This window comes from Cupressus sempervirens, chromosome 1, assembly GCF_028749045.1.
Source record: "Cupressus sempervirens isolate cs-2001-9-10 chromosome 1, ASM2874904v1, whole genome shotgun sequence".
Lineage (NCBI taxonomy): Eukaryota > Viridiplantae > Streptophyta > Pinopsida > Cupressales > Cupressaceae > Cupressus > Cupressus sempervirens.
In genome coordinates this window covers 84,089,898-84,105,715 of record NC_143118.1, presented here as the reverse complement: position 1 = coordinate 84,105,715, position 15,818 = coordinate 84,089,898, and the positions used below count along the sequence as shown (strand labels likewise).

At 34.3% G+C, this 15,818-nt stretch overlaps 1 protein-coding gene across 8 annotated transcripts in view; it reads left to right on the top strand.

Annotated features, from left to right (window-relative positions):
* Positions 1-15,818, top strand: part of LOC149576345 (uncharacterized) — a 163,648-nt gene that overhangs the window by 68,406 nt on the left and 79,424 nt on the right. The window contains exons 4-5 of one of the 8 annotated variants that reach the window (XM_089816953.1): positions 4,076-4,132; positions 4,326-4,591. The exons of the other annotated variants lie outside the window; for them this stretch is intronic. Coding sequence (XP_089673079.1) covers positions 4,589-4,591 — 3 coding nt within the window. The 5' untranslated portion in view covers positions 4,076-4,132; positions 4,326-4,588. The remainder of the gene's footprint in view (positions 1-4,075; positions 4,133-4,325; positions 4,592-15,818) is intronic. 8 annotated transcript variants of the gene reach the window in all.

Below are 15,818 nucleotides of genomic sequence, written 5' to 3'. Positions count from 1 at the left end.
ACTTAGTCTGAAAACACCCTGTTATCGGCCTCCTCTTGCATTCAATCCGTCCCACAAAGTCAAGGAATCTGTCCTACAATGATCTGTAACAGTTTGGGTGTGAGAATAAATCCAATAATTTATTCCAAAAACTGTCCCCTACATGGAGACTTTCAGACTTAAATCTGAAGACACTGCTATTTGCAGCCAACTCACTTCATCCTCTTCCCTTAGAGGTGTGATTTTAATATTTATCCAGAAATCAGATTTTAAAGTGTTGATTAATGCCCTCCTATGGTTGGATTCCAGCTATTGATGAATAGCATCGTTCAGATAAATTGATAATATAGTCTCCCTTGATCTGCTAATAACATACTTGCATACATATACCTCTTCATCCTTCCTTATATTAATACATCTACACAAATATATTATGCAGATCATTATATTATCATCCTCTGATTTGTTATCATATCTTCAAGTATATATGCGATCTGCTTGGCAGATTCTTTGTCACTCATGTATGCCACCTTATATAGTGATGGAGTAATGAACGACAATTGTTATAGAGGCTTGTTTGTTTGACAAGCTAATTAAGTCTAACTTGCTTTGAACCGGTGCCAAGGTAGAGGCATGTATTGTGTGGACATGTCTCCTTTCCGAGGAGACACATCCACCCAATACTTGCCCCTTTTCATTTCATATATACCAATACCTGATCGGGCCAAAGAGTGTAGAAATCAATAAATACTCTGGCGTCCCTTGAGTTATAATATCAGACTTTAATATTGAGTATTTCTAAATATTGAATATCCATTAAATTGGAGATTGTTCGAAACCTCATATTCAGATCCGAACCTGCAATTATCAATTCAAAGATTATTAATTGTACAATTCTGCAATTAAAACCATCTAATCTGATATAAATTTAATTGCGTTTACATGGTATCAGAGCCTTGCTATGGAAGATCCTTTTTCTTTTGAGATATCAGATTACTCACCTTGATATTGCAGTCACATTCAATTCTTCAATCAAAAGTGATCAGATTTGAGGATCGTCTTGAAGGTGCAAACAAACAACTTCACATTATGGAAGTTGAGAATTATGATCATATAAAAAGATAATAAGTTAGATTCATTTGTGAAAGATAAGAAGACAAAACCTGAGAATGAACTAGAATAATTTCAATGAATTGGGAATAACAAAAAAGCCATGAAACTAATAGTAGATGCAATTAGGGTGAACAGCACACAAATATACTGAGAGGGATGGGGGGAATCAGTATTTTAACAAATTTGCGAATTTAAACTTTTATCCAAACAATTCACTTCAAATGCTGAAATGAACAATTATGCACACGAACACTATAAAACAAGATTTACGTGGAAACCCAATGCGGGAGAAAATCACGACAATAAATGCTTTTATATAAACTTTGTTCTTTTACAATGTTTTGTAGACTCCAACCTACAAGAGGCTACGACCTCTATGTTTATGAGGACCGACTTACTGGAAGCTCCAACTCTCACACTTCGTAGGCTTTGACCTATTGGAAGCACCAACTCCCTACTTCTGTCTTCGTGAGCACCAACTCACTGCACACAAACTTCTCCTTCCACCTTAGTGATGTTGCTTGTCTTCAACTGATGATGGACAATTGATTCATCTTCTTTGATCTGATATTTATATCTGAAAAACTTCTCATTCCCCTCTTTTCTTTATTATTTAATATTCTGAAATAATCTTCTTTTATTCTTCTATTTCATGCTTTGAATTTTATACACACACACACATATATCAGATTAATAAATATATATATTTTATATATTCTGCACTTTTCTTTTATAACCTGCTCATATACACTTCAGTTCTAAATTTCTCTTCATATACCACACGGCCCTGCTACACACTTCATTTACGCATTCACTGCTGTCTTCTCTTCTACACTTCCTTTCCTTATTACTTTATTTCTTCTCAGTACATTTGAAAAATAACATACTCTAACTTTTATATCTTAGTTTTCATAAGAGTAGCACTCCTTCAAACAGACATAACTTTTTATGGTGACTCTTCATTTTTTTTATCAATAATAGTTTAGACATAAACATAACTCAATAGGCTTGTTTTGTTTGAATGCACATAGACTTTTAGACCTAGCGCCTCATTTTGCCTGTTGTTATCTTTCCTCCATCGCACATTGTTTTTGCATAGATGTTCTGTTCAATACAGATTTTCTGTCTCATTTCTCTCGATGCCTCTCCATTTATCATTGTCTGTATATACTTAATATACTTGTATGAATATGTATTGCTATCGCTTTTTGTTCCACAATACTTCATATTATCGTAATATGTTGATGTATACTCTCTCCGTGGATATAATATAATATCTTCGATACTTCTGTGTCTACGACAATTATTTATGTGTCAAAGATTACTAACATCAGTACAGCCTTTAATCGCTGCCTGTCGTAGTCGCTTGTTTCCTTCACATATGGCTGCATACTTTAATTTGTTTTTGACATCAGAATTTAACAAATAATTGCCGGCTCCTTAAAGTTTTTATCAGGGCGTCTAATTTTATTGTTTTATGAATTTGCTCCAGGTCTAATGTGTTGTAGTATCATAATCGCTGCTTATCAATTATATGTGGTGATGTCCTTTTGTCTTTATATGTGTGATCTTTATATCTGCCTTTTCTTTGCAGAGTATGCACGTTGAATATGGTATTAGAGATTTTGCATTTGTTTCCGTATATTCATGGCGTTTGGTAACATTTTTCTGTGCACCTTCGCTGCATATATATCTAACGTTGTTCAAGCTGCTCCTGGTAACTTATTTGTGCTATGCATGCTAGGATTGTTTGACGTGGGGTCCCTCTTGAAAATCATCGTGAATATTTGTTCCATCAAATCGCTGCTTGCCACCATATAGCTTAAGATTCTATTTGTTTGGAGTGAGACTGATGAAACTCGAAGGCTTATCTGCATATTTTTGTGTTCCAAACTATTTCAAATCCCATCGTTGTCATTTAGGACAAATATATCGTTTCTTGTAATCACTGTTGCTTAGTCATCATTCAGAACTGTTATTGTTATTAGCCTTCATTTGTGGTGACTCTCGATGTCATTTTTGAACACACTCCTTGCTTGTTTTGTTTCTTGTGAATGATGTGGAACTGCTGTACGATGGCAAAAAGATCATCTCTTACATATTTGACTATTCACTGATGCCATCTGTATATGGATTTGAATTTAAACCTTCCGTATACATCAGCTTGTAATGTCCCCAATTTTGTCAGCATCTGAGTTTTGGGGATTAGCCTTTTATTGTGATCCTCATAGGCTAATTATTGTGGATAGAGGGTCTTTTGTGGTAGAGGCCTGGCTTGGGAGGGTCTTATCTTCTCCACATTTTAATAAGTTATAGGTTGGCCTTCGTTTGGCTCAGATCGGACTTCGTTTGGGCTTAGTTTTTTGTACTTACTATTTGTGGTAAGTTGGTGCTGATCGAGATGAACCCTTTCTATTTTTGGAATGTGCATTTGGTCACATGGAGAAATAATAGGTATGACCCCTATTTCAAACAACATATTTAAATGATGAGTATTTTGGGAGTTAATATATTTTTAGTGGCCAAATTATTATTAATTATTAAATGGCTTATTATAAAGTTATAATTTAACTTTATAATTTCACTTAAGTTGGGAGTTGAGTTATCATTGGAAACTGTCATTTATTAATTAGTTAAGCCAAGTCAAGTGAGAGAATTTAGAGGAAGCTTCTATTTAATGTTGTGTGGTGAAGCTTCTTAAGTGAAGTTACATTTTGGCAACAAAAGGGAATTTGGAGGTTATAAATACAAGCCCATTTGTTGAGAAAAGCACTCTTGAATACATATTTGCTTTTATTGCCTTTGTGGCTTTTTCTGAGTTCTGATTTTCATGCCCTTGCTGAAGTATAAGGGTCTGAATTGGGTTGTTTCATTGGATATACAGCTGAAGTATTGTAGACTCAAAACTGAGATTTAATTCTGGGATTGCTTTGCAAATAGTTGCTGAGGTAAAACTATTTACTAATTTCTCCTACTGTTTTAGTGTGGCCAAGGAGAAGATTAATTGTTGGAGTTGATTATTTTCCAACCTACTGCTAAGGTATAGTAGTTTTGGAATTTGAGTCTTGTGAATTAATTTTGGAGTCTTCCATTTCTACTCCTACTGTAGCTTGAAAGACAACTACTGCGCTAGAAGTTTGTGATGATTCTTATTTGCATTTGGGGAGTTTGATCTCATTGAAGTTTGGCATTCATCATCCTTTGATCAGCGTGAATGTTATTTGTAATTACAGATGCCGAATATCCTTTCTGATTGGCGTGATTTCTGTCCTATGTTTGACAATCAAATCCCTACCACTAAATGTCAAATTGCTGCACATTTGGGCAAGTTTTCAGTGTGGTTCAATCTGCATATATAAGGTGAACAGGATTGCCCTATTGGGCTGTACACATTTCCTTGGTCTGAGCAGTATTCACATCTGAATTTGGGTATGGTATTTCAGCCCTGTTAGATGCTTCAGTGGCCTGCTATGAGGAGTGACTTTGATATGCTTCAATGGTATGTTAAATCTGCATCTAGTGAACACTTAATCTTCTGTTATTGGGCATCATTTTGGGACTGCTGTAGCATTACATCTTAGGCTGCGATTGGTGGAGAAGTTTGATACTTTGCCAGTTTCACTGTTACATTTTACATCTCATTGTATGGGTATTTAATAAGTGCTATTTATGTAATGAATAAAGAGGATATGTTCATTTAATTGTGTATCATTATTTTGATATCAATTGAAGTTGTGTATGCAAAGTTTATTTTTTAATAAGTTGAAGAATTTGGCGTTTGTCGAAGTTATAACCGGTTGGGGTTTTTACACAGCTTCATACACTGATGGTTGTTTGTATTTGATTGTTGGCTTCTATAACTTGTCTTTCATACATTCACACATTGCTAAGTCTTTCATGCATAGTTGCTCATTCACATATTCTTGTTTGAATGGATTATCGTATGGCTTGATAAAGTACATGAACTATGTACAGGTGTAAAGGCAAAGTCTCAACACCTTCTATATATTACAGTATTCATTTCCTTTTCATACTTGTCATAATGTTATCATTCATGTCTTCAGTTTACTCATTAAGTGGTCTTATCAGTATCACTATCTTCCATGTAGATACACCTCCTCAAATGTGATGACCATCACAAATGCATTGTATTAAACATATCCATCATATTTGTATTGAGTCATCTCTAATGGCTTTATCAAATATCATGTGTGGTTGTAATTCATATAGTGTAGCTTGTGTTGTCCATGATATTGAACTTCTTATAAATGAGCCTCATGCCTTAAGAGGTATGAGTCTTGTTGTTCACATGACCACTGTAGTTTTATCTTCTATTATATATGCATTCCCATATTACCATTTTCATCATAGGGAAGTCAATTGATTTATATATTTATTTGCTTTAACATTAATAATACTTGTCAAAACTAACTTGTCCATTTCTGACATCAATGATAATATCTGACTATGCCTTTGACGTCAATGACAATATTGCCATCATAGGGATCACATAGTACCTATATTGGCAAAACAGGAGATTGCATACCTTATGTTCAAATCCTTTGAAAGCACATTTGAAATAAATAACACTGGCAGAACCCTTGCACTAAAGAGGCAAATTAATCACATAAGCATGAACAAAGGAGAACCCATCAATTGCATATTTCGTGAGAATCATTGAGCTGAGGGATAATTGTCGACTGTTGGATATGAAATTGATAACAAGGAGTTAACACTAATAACTTTAGGTGGCCTACCAAATTTGTGAGAGTCATTTGTTCAAGGAATAAGTGCAAGATCAAAGCTTCCAAAATTTGATCGGTTAAGATCTGACTTTGTACAAGAAGCTAGACAAGTGTCAAAAGGAAACAAACAAAAAACCTATAGATGAGGATATTCATGTCTTAAACACTAACTCTCATAAGAAAGGTAAGGACACAAATTTCAAAAAAAAAAAGAAATTTTAATGGAAAGGGTTCATCCAAGCAAAGGAAGGATGTTTCTCAAGTTCAATGTTTTAGATGTGATCAATTTGGACACTATGCAGTGGAGTGCCTTGGCAGGATGAAGAAACAAGCATCATTTGCTAAGGTTGGAAAAACAAATATAGAAGATGATTCTGAGCAATATGCCTTCTATTCAGCATTATCAAATCATGTATCAAACAAATTAAATAGTCGGGTGATTGATAGTGGGTCATCACGGCACATCATAGGATTCAGAGAACACCTAGAGACTATGGTGGAAGAAACTGACGAAGAAGTAACTATTGGAGATGATTTTGCACATCCAGTAAAAGGGGTGGGAACTTGCACCATCAAATTGGAATCAGGTATCTCTATTCAACTGACTGATGTACTATTTGTGATGAAAATATTGTTATTGATGTCAAAGCTACAATAAGATTGTTGGAAGTCTTATCATTAATATCTAAGGTATTTATATATAGATGATTGACAGAGGTATAACTCTATAGTACAAAGCACAGAAAACAAGGAAAGATCTTGTGAATGCAACAGAAATACAAAGAAAATTGTATTTTCCCAAAGTTATAATACAAAGAGGGTTGGTCAAGCATAACTAACAAATGAGAAACACAGCTCTAAAAAACAGAGGCATCAAGTAAAGCATATACGGAAAAGAGAACATGAATTTGAATTGGCAATTGGGCAACATATTTTCAGCATATATAATGGCCATATATGGCTGTGGGAAAGACAAATAAGCACGTGTCAGCCACAGGATTAAGCGAGTTGGACATTTGATGAATGGTCAACACATATGAATACATAACCTTTGAAGAAGACTTCATAAACAGAGGATGTCATCGTGAGTATTCAACAATCAAGGATAGTGTGTAGCAGCAATAACAATATTCAAGCAATAATGTTTCTATTTAAGTTTTTGTGTAGAGGCCAGATAAAATCTTAGCAGTGACTTTATTCATTGGCAGCGACAATAATACATGAAATTGAAGATAAAAGCACTGAAAGATGGCTTCGAATATTATCACGGAGTCAACAATTGAATAATTATACGAATACAATTATAGCATGAAGATATGAACGGACTGCACTTTTCAAGAAATTGAGTTTTCAAAGTGTGTGTAGAAATAATGATGCGTAAAGCCACGTTAGATGTTATTAAGGAGAAGAAGTGACTACAGTGGGTAAGGTTCAAAGGTTTTTAAGTGGTTTCATAGATAATTGAATTGACAAAGTCTTCAGCAATATGATATAAAAGAAATAAGCAGCATAAAAGACAGTGTCTAAAAACCCGCGACAATAATATATCAAGCCCAATAAAACTGGAAAATAAGCAGGGATACATTTACAAATATTATACACAGCAAGAGTAAAAGACAAAAGACACATAAGCATCTCAGTCACGTAGGACTGATATTGCCGTATTTGATGCAGCATCCAACACAAAAGAGTATATGGGAACAAATCACAAAGAGGATCGAGGCCAGAGTTCCAAGTGATACACAGCGGTTCTACTGTTAAGAACGACAGTAATATTATAAACAGCATTAATGAGTTTAAGATAAACATATTGAATAGCGACACCAAGAAAAGAAAAGACAAATATGCCTCGTCACACGTCAATGATGTGAAAGTAAATACGATTGCAGTTAAAGGATACAGATGCTAACACAGGGCTGCGATAGTATTAAATGGATACCAAAACAGTGATTAAAATGATCAAATCACAAATTACAAAGATAATTAAAAAGGGGTCATCCATTATTTAAATGATTAATATTACTTTCCATGTAAATTTGTAAAAAATCTATTTGGAAGAGGTGCGATTAAAAAAGTTTTGAAAGACATGACATGACTTTGAAAACGCCTTATAGTGGTTAAGATATAAATACAACTTATGTTATTTGTAAAAGACAAATGTTTTGAAGATAGAGAATGAAAATTTGAAGATAGAGAATGACATAAGAAAGGAAGAGTATAAATATTGGTTGACTTTAAATCGAGATATGGAGTATCCATCATCAGTTGAGTGAGCAACATTATCAGGCTGGAACAGAAGTGTGTGTGTAGTGGGTTGGTGCTCACAAAGATAGTAGAGGGAGTTGGTGCTCATAAACATATAGGTCTTAGTCTCTAGTAGGTTGTAGCCTACAAAACAATTGTAAAAGAACAGTTAATATAAGAAAGCAATTATTTGCTGTGGTTTTCTCCCGCATTGGGTTTCTACATAAATCTTGTGTTATAGTGTTCATGTGCATAATTGTTCATTAAAGCATTTGAAGTTAATTGTTTGGATAGAAGTTTAAATTAGCAAATTTGTTAACATATTGATTCACCCCCCTCTCAGTATATTCCCGTGCTCTTCAATTTGTACCTAGAATTAAGAGAAATTTAGTATTCATATCTGCCCTACAAAACAATGGATACAGGGTCACCTTCATGGATGGGAAAGTTTTGGCATGGCCAAAGAACTCTACATATAAGAAAGCTAAAACCATAGGTATAAGGCAAGGATGCCTATACAAACTTTGCACTGAGACAAAATAAGCCCTCATCTATGAGACTTCCAACTCAAAGGAGATTTGGCATCAAAGATTAGGACATATTCACTTTCACACCCTAACCTCCATGGAAAAAATGGTAATAGGACTACCCAAACTAAATCAAACTCATAGTGGGGCATGCAAAGGATGCGCCTTAAGGAAAAACACTAAGGGAACTTTAAAAAATACCTTAAGTAGATTCAACAAAATGTATTAGAATTAGTCCACTTTGACTTATGTGGACCCATGTTTGTTCCCTCAATGGGAGGATTCCTATATTATGTAATCTTTGTGGATGACTTCTCCAGAAAGACTTGGATATACTTTGTCAAGTGTCAAGAGTCGGAGGAACTCCTTAACAGGTTTAAGGAATTCAAAGCCCTTATAGAAAATTTCTCCGAATAGAAAGTCAAAATATTGAGAACATACAAAGGGAAAGAATACACCTCCAATTTTTTTAAAGAATTCTGTGTAAAAGTTGGGATTAAGAGGGAGTTTACTGTACCCTATAATCCTCAACAAAATGGTGTTGCCGAGAGGAAAAACACAAGTATTGTAGAAGCCACAAAAGCAATGTTATATGACCAAAACTTAGATACTTCATTTTGGGCAGAAGCTACTAGGATAGTTGTCTACATTCAAAACAAATGCTCCCACTTACACTTGGAAAACAAAACTCTTGAAGAAGCTTTTACGAATGTAAAACCTGACATAAGTCACCTAAGAATATTTGGTTGTCATGTTTACATCCATGTGCCTAAAGAGAAGAGGTCAAAACTAGAGTCTTTTTGGAAGAAAAAGAATTTTTGTGGGCTACGGTGAAACCTCAAAAGCCTTCAGATTATGCATACCTAGATAGAGACAAATAGAATTGAGTAGAGATGCCCTCTTTAAGGAGGACATTGCCTTCAAGAGGGCAGAGAGTGTTGAAGATTGTAGCTAAGATAGAGATCTTCATCTTTGGAAATATGGATGTTATTACCGTTATTGTCACCTTCAGCTGAAAAGGACACTTACGTTTAAATTGCAATATTAAATGTAATGACGTGTCTTTTGACATGTGTTGAGACATGAAAATTTGAAGAGTTGTAATTATAATTGTAATTGTTTTCAAAGATTTTTACCAAATGTAAGAACGTTGCCATTTAATTTTGGTATATCTTTTCCAAATGACAACGAAATATTATTTATATTGAAAATAAGCCGTGAAGAGACATGTCCCTTCATGGGACATGTCTATTCGTTAATCTTAGAATTAATATAATAGCAAATTTAATCTCTCTCACATGTATATATATGTATACGTAAACCTAGGTGGGAATATTTGATCTTAGGGAACCATCACAGGGATGGTTAGAGGGGGGAACGCTAATTTTTCTCATATAACAATAAACATATATCTCAAATATAATGAACACACACACACACACACATAAATTGTATCTCGTATATAATTATATACAAGTTTATCCTACTGAAGCTATCAAACATCAACACTCTCTCTTAGCTAGGGAGGATAAACATAAGATAGATGTTACATCATTGGTAATATTAGGAATGACAAACTTTTGAGGATATCTTTGATCAAAAGATATCCACCACTTTGATATCACATTTGATATCATGAGTATTGGCCTTCAGAATATATGATATTCATTGAATACTCTTGAGTAATGGTCTCCAGAATATCAACACTTGATATTCACCATGTACTCAATAAGGTGATGGTCTGCAGAACATCAACATTTGATATTCACCATTTTCATATCACAATTGAGTATTGGTCTCCAAAATATCAACATATGATATTCACCAGATTCTCTTAGAGTAATGGCCTCCGGAATGAGATGCAAAATATTCACCAAATATTGTGAGTAACGGCCTCCAGAACATCAAGTTTTATGATATTGACTACGTACTCTGTGTAATGGCCTCTAGAACATCAATTGCGTAACATTCACTAGATACTCCAAAATGTTTATATAATGCTTTCCATATAAACATCCACCATGTAAGGTCTAATCTACCATGATCTGCATAGACATTGTGCGATATCCGGATAGACATTGTACGATATCCATCATAATAGAAAATTAAGTTATTGTAAGATCGTCACCTTTCAATAACTTTTTGCAAATACAAGTGACATCATTTGGAAGTCGTCACTTGCTCATGATGTACACAAGGGGTAGGCCCATTACAATCACATAGTCACGGGGTTTATTCATGAATCATAGTCCTGTTGACTGCTACAATTTATTGATCACTGGAAAATCCATCTCAACATGATTTACTCCCTTTGAATAAATATGAAAATTCAATCATATTCCATATCGGCTCCCTCTCTTTCAAGGTCGCTTCTAATAAAATGTCATACTCCCTCTGAATCTCAATCTCCCTCTTTTCCTGCGAGAACATTCTTGGAAAATATCAAGGTAAATAATTCTTATAGTAATAAGTATTATCTTTAATCACATATATAGAGATCATCCATCAATCCAATCATGGTACACAGGGTTATGGTGTTGGTCTCATATACCAACACAATAGGATCAATATTTCATCATATAAAACTATATATGATTATATCGCATAAATAATCAATAGTTCCTCATAGAAGATTATATTCACGATCACATACATAAAATGAATAATAATCAATCACATTAAATTATGTAATCTAATATTTAAATTCATTGTCACATTAAAATAAGGAAACTTAAATATATGAATTATACTGGGGTTAGATGCACTTCACCTACGGTGATTAATCTTGTTTCTTTGGTAATATCTCTCTTAACAGTCCCTTACGTGGACTTGTCAACCGATTCAGATGGTTTGGCAATGTTAGGTATGTATAGAACTTTAATAGGGCTGGGACCTTATGCTTCTCCTGTGAATAGCCTTGCCAATCATAAATTAGTAAGCAATCATTATTGGAAAGCGGCTAACCTTTGTTTGTCATAAACTCTTCATGCTTGTACACTGAACATTCAGGCAGACCCATGATATGGCTCTTTATTTGACTTTTGCTTCTATATTTTAATTCGTCCAACTAAGCAATGTTTCTGGTTAATGTCACATGCAATGACTTTCATGAGCAGGGCTAGACTCGTCTTTTGTGTCGTAGTGCTCTCATGGGGTGATATTTGCCAGACCCTTATAAGATACCTTCTCATTCGTCTTCATCACTCATGCATTCAGAACCCACTAGTTGGCCTCTTCTTTGGAATTTGTTGTCATTCATATCTTATATAGAACCACAAGAGCATACAGCTCAACATGAAAAATTAGTTGTCAATCCTTGATACGCTGCCGGATGGGAGAGTCATTCACGGCAAAAGAAATTTACGTAATCAATCTTAAACTATTCGGACTAGGTAATAGGCACATTAAGGACATATCACACACTATTTGATAGCAGAGGAATAACATCAGAGATAAACAATTAAACATAGGACTCAACAAATTATTGTCATCTCCATGTTTCATCACCTAATCACAATCGGAGGAATAGAGAGAGAGGCCAATTATAAAGTAGAGATTCCTGACTACTTTGTTATCCATCTCCACATTGTCAAAGTGCTGCATCATATCATGTCGGAAACCATTAAATTGATTTGAATTAAGGAGGTCCTTTTTAATAGCAATGACATAGTGCTCAACGTGCTCCTCTAGATATCGTGTGACCCGATCTGAAATATTTAGAATCGTCAAAGTGATCCCTTATCAAATGTTAAACACTCACAATGATGTGTGTAAGCGGATAGCATTATAAGTTCAGCTTGCCGCTCACCAATCAGACTATACATGTCTTTGATACCAACAATGAGCGTGTCAAGGTGATTTGTTTGTCTTGTTGGTGATCGCTGTTATGAAGTGGCTCAGATATTTGGTCATTGTGGCAATATATACTCTAGTTGTATTGACCTAAGGTATTGCATATTGAGGATTGCTGGTTTGACAGATATGATGAGCACTCTTCAAATGACAATTCTCTTATGTCCAATCTGTCATATCAAATTTTTTTTTGCACCAATCATTCATATTAAAGAAATACATCCAACTATCGCTGCACGAATTTCTAATGTAGTTGTTGCTGCTCTTTATAAAATGTATTTGAACACTTTCTTACATTTGCAGCCTGACTCTGATACCATGTCGAGTTTTTGAGGTCGCTGCAAATGTAATAGCATTGCCATTTAATTTTGGTATATCTTTTCCGAATGACAGCAAAATATTATTTATATTGAAAATAAGCTGCGAAGAGACATGTCCATTCATAGGACTTGTCTATTCGTTAATCTTTTAATTAATATAATAACAAATTTAATCTCTCACATGTATATATATGTGTATATATATGTATATATCATTATTATATTAATTTTTCTCATATAACAATAAACATATATCTCAAATATAATGAACACATATATAAATTATATCTCATATATAATTATGTATAAGTTTATCCAATTGAAGCTATCAAACATCAACAGAATAAAGAGTCACATTTTGGGAAATTGGAGAGACCTTCGGTTGGAATGTTAAGAGTCTCTCCTTAAGTTATTTATATCGCATCAAGCGATAGGCATTGTACATGTGAACATTTTATGATCAATAAAAGTGAATTTTGTTTTGTGGCTGGGTTTTCTCAGGATATCTTGTGGCGTTGTTTGTATCTCTTTTATGGTTTTCTTTACTGCTATTTATCATCTGATTTATGGGATCTATCTTTAACATAGAGTTCTAATGAGCTAGAAATTCAAGATTCACCCAAAGATATGGAGGACGATCTTGCTCCTGAGTTTCAGAGGTAGTATCCAGAAGCAACCATTAATGAAAATCAAACTGCACCTGAGATTCAGAGGGAGCATCAAGAGGAAAATCAAAATAATAATAACAATAAAAGACCAGTTTGCCTAGAAAAAATGATTGAGGAAGCTGAAAACTTTGCAGCACCCAAAGGAACTTTAAGAGAAAGTAAGAGGCCCGACAAATTCTCAAGTTATGTTCCCTTAATGAGCGAAATCATTAACTCAAAATATGCTAGTGTAACAAAAACCCTCAAGCATCAAGTATGGAAAGATGCTATGATAGAGGAGTATGAATCCATCTTGAAAAATGATGTATGGGATATAGCACCTAGAACTGAAAAGAAATTTGTTGTCTCTTCCAAATGGCTCTTCAAAATAAAAAATGCTCCAGATGGTAGTATAGTGAAACACAAAGAACGTTTTGTTTAGAGGGTTCTCGCTAAAGGAAGGTATTGATTATGAAGAGACATTTGCATCTGTTGCTCGATATACTTCTGTTAGACCAGTTATAACTATTGGAGTAGCTGAAGGCTAGAAGATCCACCAGATGGATGTGAAAACTGCATTCTTGAATGAGACTATTAAAGAAGAAGTCTATTTAGGACAACCCGAAGGTTTTGTGATTCATAATGTAGCCTCACATGTATGCAAATTGAAGAAAGCCCTATATGGACTTAAACAGGCTCCCCAAGCTTGGCATGAAAGGATCAACAACTATCTTATGGGACTAGGGTTTATAAAGAATGATGCAGACCTAAATCTCTATTTTAAAATCATTAATGGTGATAGGTTAATACTAATCCTATTTGTTGATGACTTGCTAATTACAGGGGAAGATCACTTATTGTCCAACGCAAAAGAACTTGGCCTCAGAATTCAACATGAAGGACTTGGGCACTTTACACTACTTCCTTGGTTTGGAAGTTTGGCAAAAATCTGGTGGTATTCTTCTGGATCAAGGAAAATATATTGTTGATATTGTGAGAGATTTGGTATGTTAAATTGTAGAGCGATGTCTACACCCATGGAAACCAACTTAGATAAGTTGAAAGAGGCAGCAACAAAATCTAGATTTTCAAATCCTACTCTTTATAGACAGATAATTGGATTACTAATATACCTAGTTAACAATCAACCAGATATTTGCTATGCAGAGAATGCTTTGAGCCAGTTTATGTGCGAATCACGAGAGATACACCTTGCCGTTGCAAAACATATATTAAGGTACCTTCAAGGTATTATTGGATATGGTCTTGAATATGGAAAAGTTGACCTAGATTTACATGGATACTTTGATTCATATTGAGTTGGAAGTGTGAGTGATTGGAAAAGCATATTAGGATGTTGCTTCAATTTGGTATCATCTATGGTTTCTTTCATAAGCAAGAAACGGTCTTCAATAGCATAAAGTTCAACAGAAGCAGAATATATTGCAGCCTCCATGGGAGCAAGAGAAGTAGTTTGGCTTCAAAGGTTGATTGTGGGCCTATTTGGTGAGCCCTTGAAACCTACTACCATCCACTGCGATAATCAAAGTTGTACAAAGATTTTAGTGAATCCAGTATTCCATGATCGATCAAAACATGTAGAGATTCCTTACCATTGTGTGAGAGACATGGCAGAAAGGAATGCCATCCAATTGGAGTATATTGGTACAAGCAATCAAACAACATACATTCTCACCAAGCCCCTTTCTAGAGTCAAAGCTGAACACTTCAGGAAGAAACTTAGTATGGTTGAAATGTAAGTTATTGAGATTAAATCTCAAAATTGTTTATTTGTACTAATATATCTAAAAGATGTTTAATTTGTAAACTATTTTTATTGAAAGGTGACAATTTTTGAGATATTATACACTTGTATCTAACATTGTAAGGTGATGACTTTACAATGTTCACTATCATGATGAATATCATGTGACTTGATATTTGTAGACGTGTCATGATAGTTGGCATCTCTTGGACATTTTAATAGATATCATGAGACTTGATATCAGTTGCAGATCATTATGTTCTTTATGAGATCAAATCATGATTAATATGCCATGAGTTGTTATGGTAGACATCACAAGACATGATGTTAGTGCACATACCATAACTTGGATATTTATAAGAAGAATTTCATGTGACTTGATTTTCTTGTGCATATTGTATCTTCTGAAATCACGAGTTAGGTGATATATTTGTTCACAATAGATGAGCCTATTTCAATACATATATGTTTGGTTAGATTCTTTATCTTCCCTAGCTAAGAGGTGTGTTGATCAATAGCATCGTTCAGATAAGTTGATAATATAATCTCGCTTGATCTGCTGATAACATACTTGCATACATATACTATTTCATCCTTAATTATATTAATACATCTACACAAATATA